The following is a 14,610-nucleotide window of genomic DNA, read 5'->3' as shown; positions in this document are numbered from 1 at the left end:
TGTGTGTGTGTGTGTGTGTGTGTGTGTGTGTGTGTGTGTGTGTGTGTATGCCACATGCATGCTTGGTGTCTGTGGAGGTCAAAAGAAGACATATGATCCCCTGGAACTGGAGTTACAGATAAATGTGAGCCATCATGTGGGTGCTGGGAACCAAACCTGTGTCTTTTCCAAGAGCAACAAGTGCTCTTGACCACTGAGCCATTTCTCCAGCCCACTTTTTTTTGTTGTTTGATTGTTTTTAAATAAGTTTCTTAGCAAACTAAAAAGAGTAGACATGTTCTCCATTCCTAGCTGTGACACTGACAGTATTTTATCTTTTTGGTTAGGGAACAAAGTCATCTGACTTACTTTATAGGAATTATAAAGTAAGTGACACCTTCTCTCCTCTCCATCTTGTCTCACTGTGTCACCCATACCTCTGCCTTCACCTGTACATACACACACTCACCTGTACCTGATCTCTATAGTAGCATTCTTGCTGGTTCTGTTTCATTTCCTCAAACCTATCACTCAACAGGTACTTATTCTCTGTTCTCACATACAAGTTTGCATAACTAAAAGCTGATCTTGCTTACTTTCTACTTCCATGACATCAAGACCCAAAACCCAGTGTGGATGCAACTAGAGTTTATAGTGGAAGGATGGACCTTGGAGCCAGAATTGGAATTTGCTTTGGTCAAAAGAATGTGGTAAAAACAATCAAGCTAAGTCCTTGGGGGATGTCTGTCTTCTCTCTGAGACATCTGCATTTACCATAAGAATAAGGCCAGATCAGCCTGTAGGAGAGCCAGGTGGCATGTGGAGACAACCAAGTCATCTCCTAAGTGGGCCTCCCCAATAAGTCATTCCTAGGCAATGTGCCAAGGATGGGAGATGTGCAAACAAGCAGCCCTGGCCCAGATCAGTAGAACTGTCCTTCCACCCTGTAGACTCCTGAGAAATAAGAACTGGATGCTGCTTTAACTCACTAAATTTTGGTGTGATGTCTTGAGTGACATTAATGTTGCAAAAGATAGCTGATGTGGAGTGAGGGTTTTCAGGCACAGAGCAGAGATGGAACCTGCATGCCTAGGGTGGTATGGACCCCTGGGTAGAACAGAAATGTGGGGGGAAGATTCTCTGAGCCACAGTGATTTTTGTCTGGGGAAAAAAAGTTCCAATAGTATCTGTAGAACAATAGTATCTATAGAATGAACACTGGACAACAGGAAAAAAACGGTTTAGTGTGATCCCAAACAAACAGTTGCCTTCGGTTTCTAATAAAATACTTCAGGTAGAGCATACTGATCAACTCATTCTAGACACCATGATAGATTCTGGAAACACAAAACCCATAATGCAGGCATGCATGGGTGTATGTGTTATTTTTTTTTAACAAATCAGGTTAAATAAACAGCACAGAACACTAGGGATGAGTGAAAACAAAGCTGATAAACACTAAAAAATGGCTATTTGACTATTGGCTTCTCACCTTTATGATGAAAGAAACCACAATAAATATAATTTATACAGTATTTCTAGTTTTATTTAATCATCAGGCATTCCTTTTGTAGAGAAAAATTAAGTATTTAAAGAAAGCTATGGTAGGAGAGGGCTGTAAAAAGCCCTTTTGTTTGTCTTGGGGTTTGCAGTTGCCATCAAGGGGATAAAGTGAACTTGTAACTCTAGTAAGATGACTCTGGTGGCAGTATAAGTCAGAGTCCTGGGATAGGAATAGATGGGGCCGGGGGTGTCAGTGTCAGGGATGAGGGTCTGGGAGACCAGCAGTGCAAGTAGAATGAAGGCATTTGAGAAACATGAGAAGAAGAAACATGTTACTGAAATGAGGACAGGCCAATCGAGAACCACAGAAGTGAGTTAGGTGCAAAGCAGAGATGTTTTGTTGTTTAACAGCCAATGAAGAGGACCTGGAGCAGTAGCTGAGTCAATAGAGTGCTTGCCTAGCATGCACTAATTCCTGCACTGCATGAAACCAGACACTAGAGGCAAATAGAGGTAGGGGGATCAGAAGTTCAAGGCCATTCTCAGACACACAGCTAGCTTAAGACCATCGTCGGCTACATAAGACCCTATCTCAAAAATAAAATAGTAAATTAAGAAAAGGCAGGAGAATGAATTTGACTTTTCTTAGAGTCTAAATAAGTCAATCTTTTGTAAGATGGAATCATTGTCTTCAGACTATGATCCACATTGAGATCAGAAATTTCTAGCATAGACATCTAACTCTCAGGGCAGAAGGCTCCAAGCTCATATGCCTCCTTGACCACCCTTGACATTGTTTTGCTGGCTCTATTCATTACCTTCTATCTGCTCTCATACCTTTGCTGTTGCCAGGCTGTCATGTACCCTGTGTCTAGAGTGACCTTTTTCAATCCTCTGTTTAAGCCATGTAACTCCTATACTGATCAGTGCTCAGCCCTGCTTTGGAATGATGTGAGGGTCTGGCATATGTACATGCCCAGGATTGGTTTGGATGTTGCCCTTGTTGTTTCTTTAGTTGTATGAGCTTGGGCAAACTGTCCTCTCATAGTCTTGTTTTTGTTTTTGGTTTTTTTTGATATATAGAATGGGGTGAGGGACCATACCTTACTTACGATACCTTGTTGTCAATTAGATGATAATTGTCATTAAGATACCTATGTCACTTGGAGACTACCTATAATGTAATGTCAATAAATATCAGCTACCTCTTACATTACTCTCGTTTGTTCAGCTGACAAATGGGAGCTTTTAGCATGGGAGCCCAGATCTCCTCTGTTTCTTATCCCCTTCTTTCCATAGCATCCTTCTTGGCTTGAGATCTACAGAATAATTTGCTCCATGAACACATGAATCCCCATTCTACCACTGTGTTGCTGCCATGCGCCTTTATTTGCTTAGGATTGCCTTAACCCCAGTCTCCATCTAATGAGCTCTTTTCTGTGATTAAAACTGATTCTGAGGGTTACTTTCTACTTTTGCAGTTCCACCCCTCTCCATGGCAACCTTGACCCTATGACCTAACATGTTTCTGTGACACCTTATATGTCCCTCCGTCAGAGAAATCCTCACTCTGGATTGTTAACTTCTGTGTATAGATTGTTTCTCTGCTTTATCATAAGTGGTTCTGAGAACAAAGATCATAGCCAGTGTTCTTTCTCTAATGCCTAGCACAAGTCCAAAATGTATCTGGAATTTAGTTAGACATTTTGTTGAAGCTATAAACAAATAGGTGAGAGAGAATGAATGAATACCAACTGGGACAAAAAGCTACGAGGTGACATGATTTGAGACTGTTTGCTGATACTCATAGTACCTAGAAACAGCCTCACAAAACCCAGAACAGACGAAGTACTATGTACATAGACCTTTCTGGACTTTTGGGAATATATGTCCTGTGTTGCTGTGTGAATGCAACAACAGTGGATGTGTGCACACATGCACACACACACATAATCACCCTTATGATTGCCTACATTTCTGCCCTCAGACAGACCTCCAGTCTCCTCCCGTAGAGTTAACACATATGTTACAAATTAGTTATGGTCCTCTCAATGTTTTGCTCTACACGTCAAGAACCAATGGACCTTGAGAGTTGCCTCACAGACATGGTTTCTTCCGTGTTCAGTGAGTGGGGTATTTGTTTAGTTGTTTGTTTTGTTTGTAGTGGGTTTGAATACAGCACGCAATTATCTACTTGGAATGTATTTCAGAGGCATTCAGATATTCAGCAGGCTTCTTGGAAATATGATCTAACAAAAGATATGAGCTATTTAACACAGCAGGGTGAGGCTACACCCATGCTTCCTTGCAATAAAAAGAGCTGGGCTACAGAAAAAAAAATAAAATCTGTGATAATGGCTTGTTTTGACTGCCCTGAGAATTCTTCTTCAAAAGCTTCTTACAAGTTGAAAGGAGGTCAATACTTTTATCCACTCAAGAATGCAGCCTGTGGACTTTCAAAAAGCCTTCAGCTGGATAAATTCTAGGTGCTGGAGGTTGTGGTGCTGTGTGATAAACTGGCAAGCACAAAAGGCAAAGTTTTATTTTAACAATGGTCTTAGCACATTGGGAATGACTTTAAAGTTCAAGTCACTCATTTCTATTCTAAATCGTGTATGCGTGGGAAAGAGGTAAGGATGGAGAGGGGGAGAGACAGTTAAGATTTTATGAATTTCACTTAATCTCAAAACATTCCCGGGATTGGAGACCCATATGAAAAAAACAACTCATTTGGAAAAACAACTCAAAATAAAAGTGAAGGCTTTAAAACAGCAGGATAGGGAATGATTTGGTAAAAAAAAGTAACCTTAGCTGTTTTTCAGGACTTGGCCTTTAGTAGTCATCTGAGAGATATCTGAAAGGAGAGGATCATTTTAACTAACATGCATTAGAATTCACTTGTATCTTGAGATACAAGATTGAATTTACCAAAGTAGTTGTTATCATCTATTCCTTAAAGGTTTCCCAAAGAAATGTTCTGTGACAGAATGTCTGAATGAAACCCTGTGGCCTGAGCCCTGAGCCCTTGCTGACCCAGTTTGCCTGCACACAGGTGCTGACTTCATCATTTAGGATTTGAGTAAAAGCTGTGCAACTGGCCAAGAATATAGGAATAGCAGGATCTTCTAGAAAGACAAGTTCAGATAATTAGTAGCAAATGGGTAGGTAGAATTCCAAAATGGTCCCTGGGATAGTTAATTTGACAGTCAGCCTGATGGGATTTAAAATCAAAACGGAAGGCTGGAGAGATAGCTCAGAGGTTAAAGGCACTGGCTGATCTGGCAGAGGATCTGAGTTCTTTTCTCAGCACCTGCATGGCAGCTCACAGCCTTCTGTAAACTCCAGTTCCAGGGCATCTGGCTGTCGTCTGACTTCTTTAGCATCAGGCATACCTGTGGTGCACATTCATACATGCAGGGAAAACATTTACATACAGAAAATAAATAGTAAAATAACAATTTATGTCAAAATGGATCAAAATGGAGACAATTTTCTGGGTATGTCAGTGAGGACATTCTAGATTGAGTTCATAGAAGGACCTACTCTCAAGTGGGCAGCACCGTTTTGTGGGCTGAGAGTCCTGGACTGTATAAGAAGGAGAAAGCAACCACTGGAGGATATAGCTCAGTGGTAGAGTTCAATCCAGCCCTTGGAGAGGGAGGAAAGGAGGAGAGGAAAGAGAGATTGATTGATTTGCTGCTCTGTACTTGCTGACTGTGAATACACTATAACCAGCTACTCACTGCCCCTGTCCCAGCCATGATGGATGATAAACCCTACCTCCAACTATAAAGCCAGAATAAACCCTTTCTTCCCAAAGCTGCTGTTCTCAGGTATTTTGTTGCTGCTATGAGGCAAGTAACTAATGTAGCTCCCAGGTTCCCTTGTCCTGTGCATACTCCATACAACTTTCTCCCCAGCACACGGGCAGGAGCTGGGCTTATGAGAGGGTGCATGCTGTGATCATATGATCTTGTAAGACAGAGCTCAGGGGTTCTGCAATTAATAAGGCTCCAAATCAGTGGACTCAGTTAATCAAGAGGATGACTCTGATAGGCCTGGTATGATCAGATACAAGTTCTTAGAAGAGGCATTAGGTACCTCTTGAAGAAACAGTGGCCTCTCAAAGGTCTGCCTGTGGAGCCAGAGCTGGAGGACGCTCCTGTTGTACAGAATTAGAAAGCCGACATGGCACAGTTACTACCACAGTCCAGCAAAACTCACCACCACCACCACCGTCACCACCACCACCATCACTGTCACCATCACTGTCACTATCATCACTGTCACCACCATCACTGTCACCATCACTGTCACCACCATCACCACTGTCACCACCACCACTGTTGTTACCACCACCAAAAACAACAACAATAAAATAACAGGCACACCATAAAATGCGCACAAGGCAGGGGAATAAGCTAGCGTGTAACTATCACTCTAAGTCTGGCCTTGTCTGAAAATAATGGGTCATGTGCTGCTTAGTTTCTGTCAACTGAACACAAGCTAGAGTTACCAGCAAAGAGGGACCTCTGTTGAGGAGTCATGTCCTTTCGATTAGACTATTGACAACTCTATGGGGCATTTTCTTGACTGATGGCTGGTGAGGGATGGTCAAGCCCACTGTGGGTGGCACAAGCCCTGGGCAGGTGGTCTTGGGCTATATAAGAAAGTAGGTTGATGAAGCCATGAGGAGCAAATCAGTAAGCGGTGTGCCTCCGTGGTTTCTGTCTCTGCTCCTGCTTGAGCTCCTGCCCTGACTTTTCTTACTAGTTGACTGTGAACACAATGTGTGAGTCAAATAAACCCTTTCCTTCCCAACTCGCTTTATCACAGCAATGGAGAAACAGGCTAGAACAGGTCAGGCCAGAGGACCACTCATCACAAGGCTGTGACTGTTTGCAGGGTCCCCTGTCCTTAATCTAAGTTCTTCATGTCCTCTAGGAACAATTTCTTTGGCCTTCTCCCTCCAAGCTAGGTCCTTGTTCTACACTCCATGAATACTCCACGAATATATCAGGATCCTTGTAATGGTCTGGTAGAAGAAGAAGTTGAACATAAATAAAATACGTACGGTTGAGCACGTTAAATGCTCACATGTGTATCTGTATATGCACATGTAAACATATATATTTATTTAAGTTATAACTGTATATAGATACTTTAGGAGGAACAGCAGTTAATATTGGTTCAAGTCACTTTGCAAAAGGCCTTTTCTCTATAAAATTGGATATGTTTTCTGTTGCTAACAAATGGTGAACAGTAACAAGAAAGTACTATAGGGTGGAGTACTGTGATCTATGCTGAGTTGTGTAAAGGCCTGTGTGACAGTCATGGGGATCTAGAAGCCAGAGAAGCAATGAGGAAACTGGCCCAGGATGCAGACATGTCCATCTAACAGCGGGAGGCAATGAGGGCTGGCTGGGCTTCAAATAGCTATTGCTGACCCAGAGCTGCAGAGGTGACAAGGCACATGAGTAGCAACTCCGAAAACACAGGCGTCCACTGTCTGTGGAGTGAGACTGAGGATGTGAGTTGGGAAAGCAAGAGCTGCAGTGTCAGGAACTCGGTTGCACTCTAGCTAGAGGGATGGGGGGACCTCAAAGTCTGCAGAGCTCAGAGTACCCCGGGAACAGAAAAAGTTCAGGGACCCAGCTCTACAGACCCAGGTGGCCTGCCTGTGACCCTGTGTGAAAGTTCAGGTACAGTCTAGCTCCGAAAATATTAGTACCCACATCATGTTCTTAAATATCCCAGCCTCTAGAAAATGGCTAAGTAAACTAAGTAAATGTCCATTCTTTATAAATTATGTCATGTGGTTCAGTTATAGCGACAGAAAACAAATGAAGAGGTAAGTGCTTGGGAAAAATTTTCAGGTCACATGTGTTTCCAAACTATTCTTGGGTTTTCTATCATAACAGATGTCACGCCAGTCAATTAATGACCTAAGCCCTAAACCTTCTCATTTATCTTTTACTTTCAGTTATCAAACCATGTGGATTTCAATTCTGAATAGCTTTCAATCTACCAGCTCTTTTCTGTTCTGTGACATTTCACGCTGAGTTGTCATTTGCTTAAATTATTTCAGAATTCTGCACTGGCCTCTCTTCTCTGGCCGTAGTCTCTTGCTTTATATCATTTCCCTGTTAAGAATAAGTCAGCGGTTTCTCTAGTCATGTTCAACCTCCTTGGTGTAACACACGATATTTCATCATCTGTAGTTAGTGCCTGGGATAGTATCTCTCTTACAATCAGTGTTTGTCAGTAAATAAAGTGAAGAAATGAATGGATGGGGTGACTGTTGGCCTCAGCACAGGCATGATTAGAACTCCTTAGCTTCCTTTCCCTGTATTCCCTAGCCCTGCACAGTTTCCTCTGAGCCAGATTGATATGGACATGTTTATAGCTCATGCTATCACTTGAAGTGTCCTTAATGTTCAGTTCACTTAGAGAGATCTTCCCCATTTACTTTTTCTTTTTTTCCATTGAGACAAGGTCTCATGTAGATCCAGTTAACATTAAAGTTACCATGTGCCTGAGGCTATCCTTAAACTGCTGATCCTCCTGCCTCCACCTCATGCTAGGGATGCAGCCCAGGTTTTCATGCATATAATGACCCAGAGGTTCTTAAAAGGATTATATTAAGATGCTCGAAAAGCAAAGTTGACCCCCAGTTTATGTTATTTCCCTGCTAGAGTTTCCCGAATTTGAAGTCATACAACTACACGAATTTGAAGTCACACAACTTCCTATTTTCAGTGATGATTTTTTAGAATACAAAATATCGGCAGTAACCTTGTTTTTCTTACTGTTTCAATGAATAGACTCATGCACAGGAAGATCGGAGCTAGTAGTAGTTACTTTGACAGCCTAGAACTGACACTAATGGGTCACAAGATGGGACAAATTCCTGAACGCCACCAATCCCAGACAGCACACAATTGCAATGTGCGGCAGTGCCCAGTCCTGAGGTTCGGTTGTCACAGTTTTTAGTTTCAGACTGTTGCTTGTTACATTGGCAGCAGCTCTCTGTTCCCAGAGGCCTTGGTGTAGCCCACACCAGCCTGCCATTCTCCCTAGAAAGAGCTGGGACCACAGGGCTCTATTAAAGTCTATCAGGAGAGAACCTGCAAGCTGCCTCTCAGACTGTAGACCTAGCCCTTCATGAGATCTTTAGAAACTCCCTGAGAAAGAAATGCCACTTTCTTGAAGTGAAATTCTGTTGGGACACTGGGCCCCTGTCAAGTTGCTTGCACCTCATACACACATACACACAGTTCTCACTCATCACTTGATCACATCCTTTTTTTTGGGGCGGGGGGTTAAATAGCCTTGGCTGTACTGGACTCACTTTGTAGAGCTGGCTGGCCTCCAACTCACAGCGATCTGCCTGTCTCTGCCTCCCTGAGTGCTGGGATTAAAGGTGTGCACCACCACACCTGGCTTTCAAAAAAAAATTTTTTTTTATCACACTTTCTAACTGCAGGGAGTCCACCTCCCTCTAAGTGTGACAGGCCCTAGAAGATGTGGTAGAGGAATCCCCTTACTTGTGTTTAACAGAGTTCGGATCTTCTTTTCTTCTTCAGCTTCTTGAAGTATCTTTTCAGCCAGGGCCTTCTCGTCTGACTCAACGCAGATGTCGGCCTCTCGGAGGTATTCCAGGTAGTCTATCTCCTGCTGGGCACGCTCCACTCTCAGGGCAAGGTTATCCACGGCACTCTTATACTCGCTTGTGTGGGTCAGACACCTCCCCAGCATGAAAGAAATGTTTTTTGAGAATTCCCGGAAGTCTTGAATGTATGCTCTTGTTGTTTCTGTACATTTTTCCAGTCTTTGCTTCAAACAGACAATAAATTACCAAAGTTACCAAATTAAATTATTTCAATTATTCAAGTACTATAAATATCTATCGTTCATAGAAAAGGATTCTTAGATAACTATAAATAATCAGAAGGGGGAAAATAGCCCATAATCCTAAATTGGTAAGTATTCCTGACATTTTGGTATACTAGTTTTTAAGTTTTCCAATGTATTTTGTAATATATATATATATATATTTACATGTCATTTTCCCAAATATTTGTTTATTTTAACCTGTTATATTATAAACATTTAAATATCATTATTTTATATTATAAATATATTACTATATTATATATTATTATATTATTGTAGCACACACTACAATTTTTTGTGTTGACTATATATTTTTTTATTTTAAATTATACTTTATTTACTTTGTATGCCCCCTCTAGTTCCTTTCCTCCTCCACTCTCAATCCCTCCCTTCCTCCCCCTTCTCCACACACTCCCCTCCCCAAGTCCACTGGTAAGGGAGGGTTCCTTTTCCTTGCTTCTGATCCTAGTCTGTTAGGTCTCATCAGGAGTGGCTGCATTGTCTTCCTCTGTGGCCTGGTAAGGCTGCTCCCCCCTCAGGGGGAGGTGATCAAAGAGCAGGCCAATCAGTTCATGTGTTGACTATATTTTTAAATTAACAAATGAAACTCCTATTTTAATTGTTATATATGTGATATTTTGATGTGGAATGGTTAAAGAAAGCAAATTAACATATGTGTTTATTTTGCATATTTACTTCTGAGGTGACAAAAATCTATTCTCTTAATTTCTAGGTATGCAGTATACTGATATTATCTATAGTAGTTATAGGTTCAATAGAGCTCTTGAACTTATTCTTTCTTCCATGTGTGTATGTGCACACATGGAGGCCACAAAGCGGTATCAGGTGTCTTCCACAATTTTTTCAACCTCTTATGTTTTGAGGCAGTGTCTCTCATTGAATCTGAAGCTCACTGACTGCCTAGACTGGCCAGAAAGCCCCAGAGACTTGCTTGCATTGGCCTCTGCAGCACTAGGCCTACAGATGGACATCAGCACACCTTGCTTTTGTAAGGGCTGGGAATCTGAACACAGGCCCTCATACTGGGCAGTGCACTTTACTGTCTGAGCCATCTCCCTACATCCAGAACTTATTCTAATTAAAATGCTGTATTCTTTGACCACTAGCCCCTCATTCCTTATACTATCAGTTCATTGTTTTCAGATTAAATGTATAGTGAAATCATTCATTCAGTGTTTGTTTTCTTGTGGCTAGCTTATTTAACTTAGAATAAAATCTTACAAGTTAAAAAAAAATCTTACAAGTTCATTTACAGTGTTGTGTATGACCTCCATACATAAAGGCTGAACAACACGATTGTATATATGTACATATTATGTATCCATATGTAACATAATTTTAATAAGATGCAGCTTTTAATTAAATTGAAATCCCATTGTTTGTTTCATTAAACATCTTTTTTTTTTCATTAAACACCTTTAAATGCACATTTAGTTTTCAAAATTTTCATTCAATGTTAAGGAAAAATAACTGTGTATTTACATTTTTATGTCCTTAAGTTATTTTCTTAGGCTAGATTTCCAGAAATAATTTCTATTCTCTTACATCTGGCATAGAGCTAAGGATACAGTAATACTCATGAATATTTGGTGAGTGGAAGAATAAATGAGTGGAAATGGGATTACTGGATCACAGAGTTGATAGTTAAAGTTCACTTAGCAACGATAACCAAAACCTTCTTCCCAAATACATAACTTTTTACTCATAATAGTGTAGGGCACTTCCACTTGGAAGAGAAGAAAATAGAGACAGGAAAAGTGGCAGGGAGGAGGGGAGAGAGAGAGAGAAAGAGAGAGAGAGAGAGGAGAGAGAGAGAGAGAGAATAGTATTAATAACTCCAAGGTCTCTATTCCACATACCCCTCTCAGGACAGGCCCTGTATTCCTGGGTTGCTAAGCCTCTGTATTGGCCACCAGTGCCTGCCACCTGGGACTTGGCTTTGCCAGCAGGTAAGAACCTAGAGTCCAGGGAAGAACATATCTTTATCTTCTGTTGAACACATCTACAGAGCATATCCGGATCATCCAAATCCATAGTCAGGGCTGTGAAAGCCTTACTTTGTATGTGATTCCCTAGTCTACAGACAAACGCTCACAGTACCAAAGGACAGTGCATCGGAGTTGAGCTGCTGCTGAAGTCTGAGCACATTTTGGCATTTTAAGCAGGTGAGGTTGGCAATGTGTCCAGAAAGAGCCCAAGGAGAGCAGTAAGAGGCCAGGGGTCTGGGAATGCTTTATCCTCAGCTTCCAAACTGCTGGATGGACAATGTGAGAAAATGCACGTGGATTGCTCGGTGGTCTTATTTTACTGATACTATAACTAGAAGACCCCATCATTTGGACTTTCAGATTTTTCAGGAAAACACAGAAAATAAATGTTTGAGATAAGAGGGTCCTTGAAGGAAGATGCATAATATGCCAATTTAAGTTTCACAAGAGCCATGCATTCCAAGGTGAAAGGTTGCATTTGTTGCATTTGGAAACCTGACTGGCCTATAAAAGTATTGAATTTTGTTTATTTGTTTGTGTTTTGAGAAAGGGTCCTATGTAGTCTAAACTGGCCTCAAACTTTCTATGTAGCCAAAGATAACTCTGAAGCCCTTTGCCCATCTGCCTCCTTCTCCCTAGTGATGATATTACAGGTACATCCCAACAACCTCTCTTATGCAGTGCTGGGCATTAAACCCATGGCTCTTTGCATACTAGGTTAGCACTCTACCAACTGAGCTGTAACCCAAGGCTTTGCCTATTCTAATGAGGTAGAAGCTCAAACACTCTTGCTCTGCTTAACACTGCTGAAAAATCTCATTTCTAAACTCAAGTCCAGTTAGGATTAAAAAGCAAAAATCTACAATGAGCCTCTGTGTATACTAACATATTTATAGTCACTTAATAGTTAATCATAAGAAGGAAAAACAAAAGCTGGAATCAATTAGCATCCCAATACAGTGAAAGATGAAAATGTGACTACAGTTTTAATTTCATACTTTGAAGATTAAACTATTGGGTTTTAAATGTTCAACAAGTTGGAAATTACTTAGTGAGTCAGACTATGTTCTGAGTATGGATTAGTGACCCAACATAAAATATTCCCCAATTTCTCAGTGCTGAAATCTCTTTGTTAAATCTTCAGAATGTTATTTGAAATTAAACTCTATCACAATGTCCATTTTATACGTGAGAAAAAAAACCCAGGGTGAAGTATAAAGTGATGCCATGCTCAAGGTCTCGCGATGGAGCAGTCTGGACTAAAGGTGGTACCCTTTGTTTCGAGGCTATGCATGTCTATAAATGTAATCTTAGCAGTAATTCATTCTGTATCTGGAAGACATGCATCCTAGCTGACAGGAGAGTGGGGGCACAACAGAGTGACTTCTGAGAGGCATACTCCGGGTGAAGGGAACACACGTCACCTACCTCCAAGACTTGGAAGCGCTGGTAGATGTAGTGTACCATGGCTGGGTCCTGGGCATGTTGCAGTGGGGGCAGAAAGGCTGCGAGGATGAGAACCACTGAAGCAGAAGCTCCCCGAAGCGCCACCATCATCCTGCCCACTCCCCAGGAGCTCTGGTTCTCTAAAGAGACTCAAAGGTTCAGGTGGTGAGCTCTGCTTTTCTGTCTGCTGCTGTGGCAATTCCTTGGAAAACAGCGCTTAGCACAGCCAGAGAGAACAAAAGTCCGCTTGTTATTCTACCCAGTGCATGATCTCAGTTTCAAGCTGGTGATCAAGTCCAGCTGTTGGCAAGCCGGTCCCTGGAGGCCTTGCTTGCTCACTTGGTGTAGAGCTCTCACCGGGCGCAGCATCTGCTGCCCTCAGCTTGGACATGCACAGACTCTCCAGGCTAGTGACTGCCTAATGCTTCCAGGTCTAGAGTGTATGGACTGGGATAGGGGTGGGGAGGTCTTCCCTCTCCTCCCTTCCCCTCCCCCAGCTCTTTTACTTTTGTTTCCTCCTCCCTAGTAGACTGCGCAGCCCAATCATAGGCCTAGCTCAACACGGGCCACCCCCGAGTTCTCAGTGTTGGAATTTCAGTTCCGTTTCTGGCAGAAATTCCTAGGATCCTTTTCCAAAAAGTTCTGTTAGGAGACCCCACCTCTCTTTCCAGACTTCTCTTGCATTCTTGTAGCTCTTAAAGCTACATAGCAAGGAAATGTGAACACTGATCTATACCATCTCAGAACAGTGTACAGGGCTGCATGGCTCTGTGCTCAGAGAGGTGCAGTAGCCACAGGCCTGGCTACCCAGGCCGACAGCTGAGAATTGTCTGGATTGAGCTTTGAAGCACGTCTTTCTATTTTTAGATTTATTTTTTTTAACTTATGTGTGTGTGTATACATGTGAGTGTGGGTGAACCCCAGTCCTCTGCAAGAGCAGCAAGTGCTCTTAACTGCTGAGCCATCTCTCCAGCCCCAGAAGAAACTCCTTAGGAAGAGAATGAATGATTGACACATGGTACTTGGAAATGTAATTCCTTTGTGGGGAAGTTCTAGAGTTTCCTCAATTACCAGTGTTAGGATTCCCATTAGCACCATCCTATAAACAGAACCCTTAGTCCAGCTGAAGATAAATCACACTGCTAGAGCAAAGCCACAAAACTTTCCAAGTTTATGTTTTCTGTGCTGATGTCTTCCTGTCTTTGCTCCTGTCTCCATAGTGAGGCCCAGAATTCCACCTCCATGTTTTTTTGTTTTGTTTTTTGTTTTTTGTTTGTTTGTTTTGTTTTTGTTGTTGTTGTTTTGCTTTGCTTTTTTAATGAATTCTTTTAAAAAACAGGGAATGTTGGAACATCTACGGGGTATGGAAGTTCCCTTGACTGAGTGTCAGAAGGCCTGAGCTTTCATCTGGTCCATACATAAGAAGCAAAAGCCTAAAATCTGAGAATTTTCCAGGGGTAGCTCTTGAATATTTCTGTTCCCAATAGATGGTCTTCTGTACTCTTCTTTGATATGATTTTGGTCCTTAACAGATTTTTCCCTACATCCCTCCTAAAGCTCCAAGCAACATCTTTATTCTAAAGAACAATTGCTCCCATTTCAGAAAACCATCTTTGAACTCCTCCCAAAATTAGCTGAACTTCAGCTGATTTCTCTTACATCCTTATTTAAAAAAACAAAAACAAAAACAAAACAACAACAAAAAACCTAACACAGCCTTATTTAAAAACACAATGACAACAAAAAAACCCAATTGCTTTTTTAGTGCATCTCTTAG

General features: G+C 41.7%; 1 protein-coding gene across 1 annotated transcript in view; it reads right to left on the bottom strand.

The window, feature by feature from the left end:
* Olfml1 (olfactomedin like 1) overlaps positions 1-13,185 on the bottom strand; it is a 24,009-nt gene extending 10,824 nt beyond the window's left edge. The window contains exons 1-2 of the mRNA XM_055597405.1: positions 12,816-13,185; positions 9,030-9,318 (exon numbers count right to left, since the gene is read on the bottom strand). Of these exons, the coding sequence (XP_055453380.1) occupies positions 9,030-9,318; positions 12,816-12,944 (418 nt within the window). The 5' untranslated portion in view covers positions 12,945-13,185. The remainder of the gene's footprint in view (positions 1-9,029; positions 9,319-12,815) is intronic.
* Between the last annotated feature and the right edge of the window lie 1,425 nt (positions 13,186-14,610).

Source organism: Psammomys obesus, unplaced genomic scaffold (assembly GCF_907164565.1).
Source record: "Psammomys obesus unplaced genomic scaffold, mPsaObe1.curated_primary_1811, whole genome shotgun sequence".
Lineage (NCBI taxonomy): Eukaryota > Metazoa > Chordata > Mammalia > Rodentia > Muridae > Psammomys > Psammomys obesus.
The sequence above is the reverse complement of the archived record's forward strand: the minus strand, read 5'-3'. Positions and strand labels throughout refer to the sequence as shown.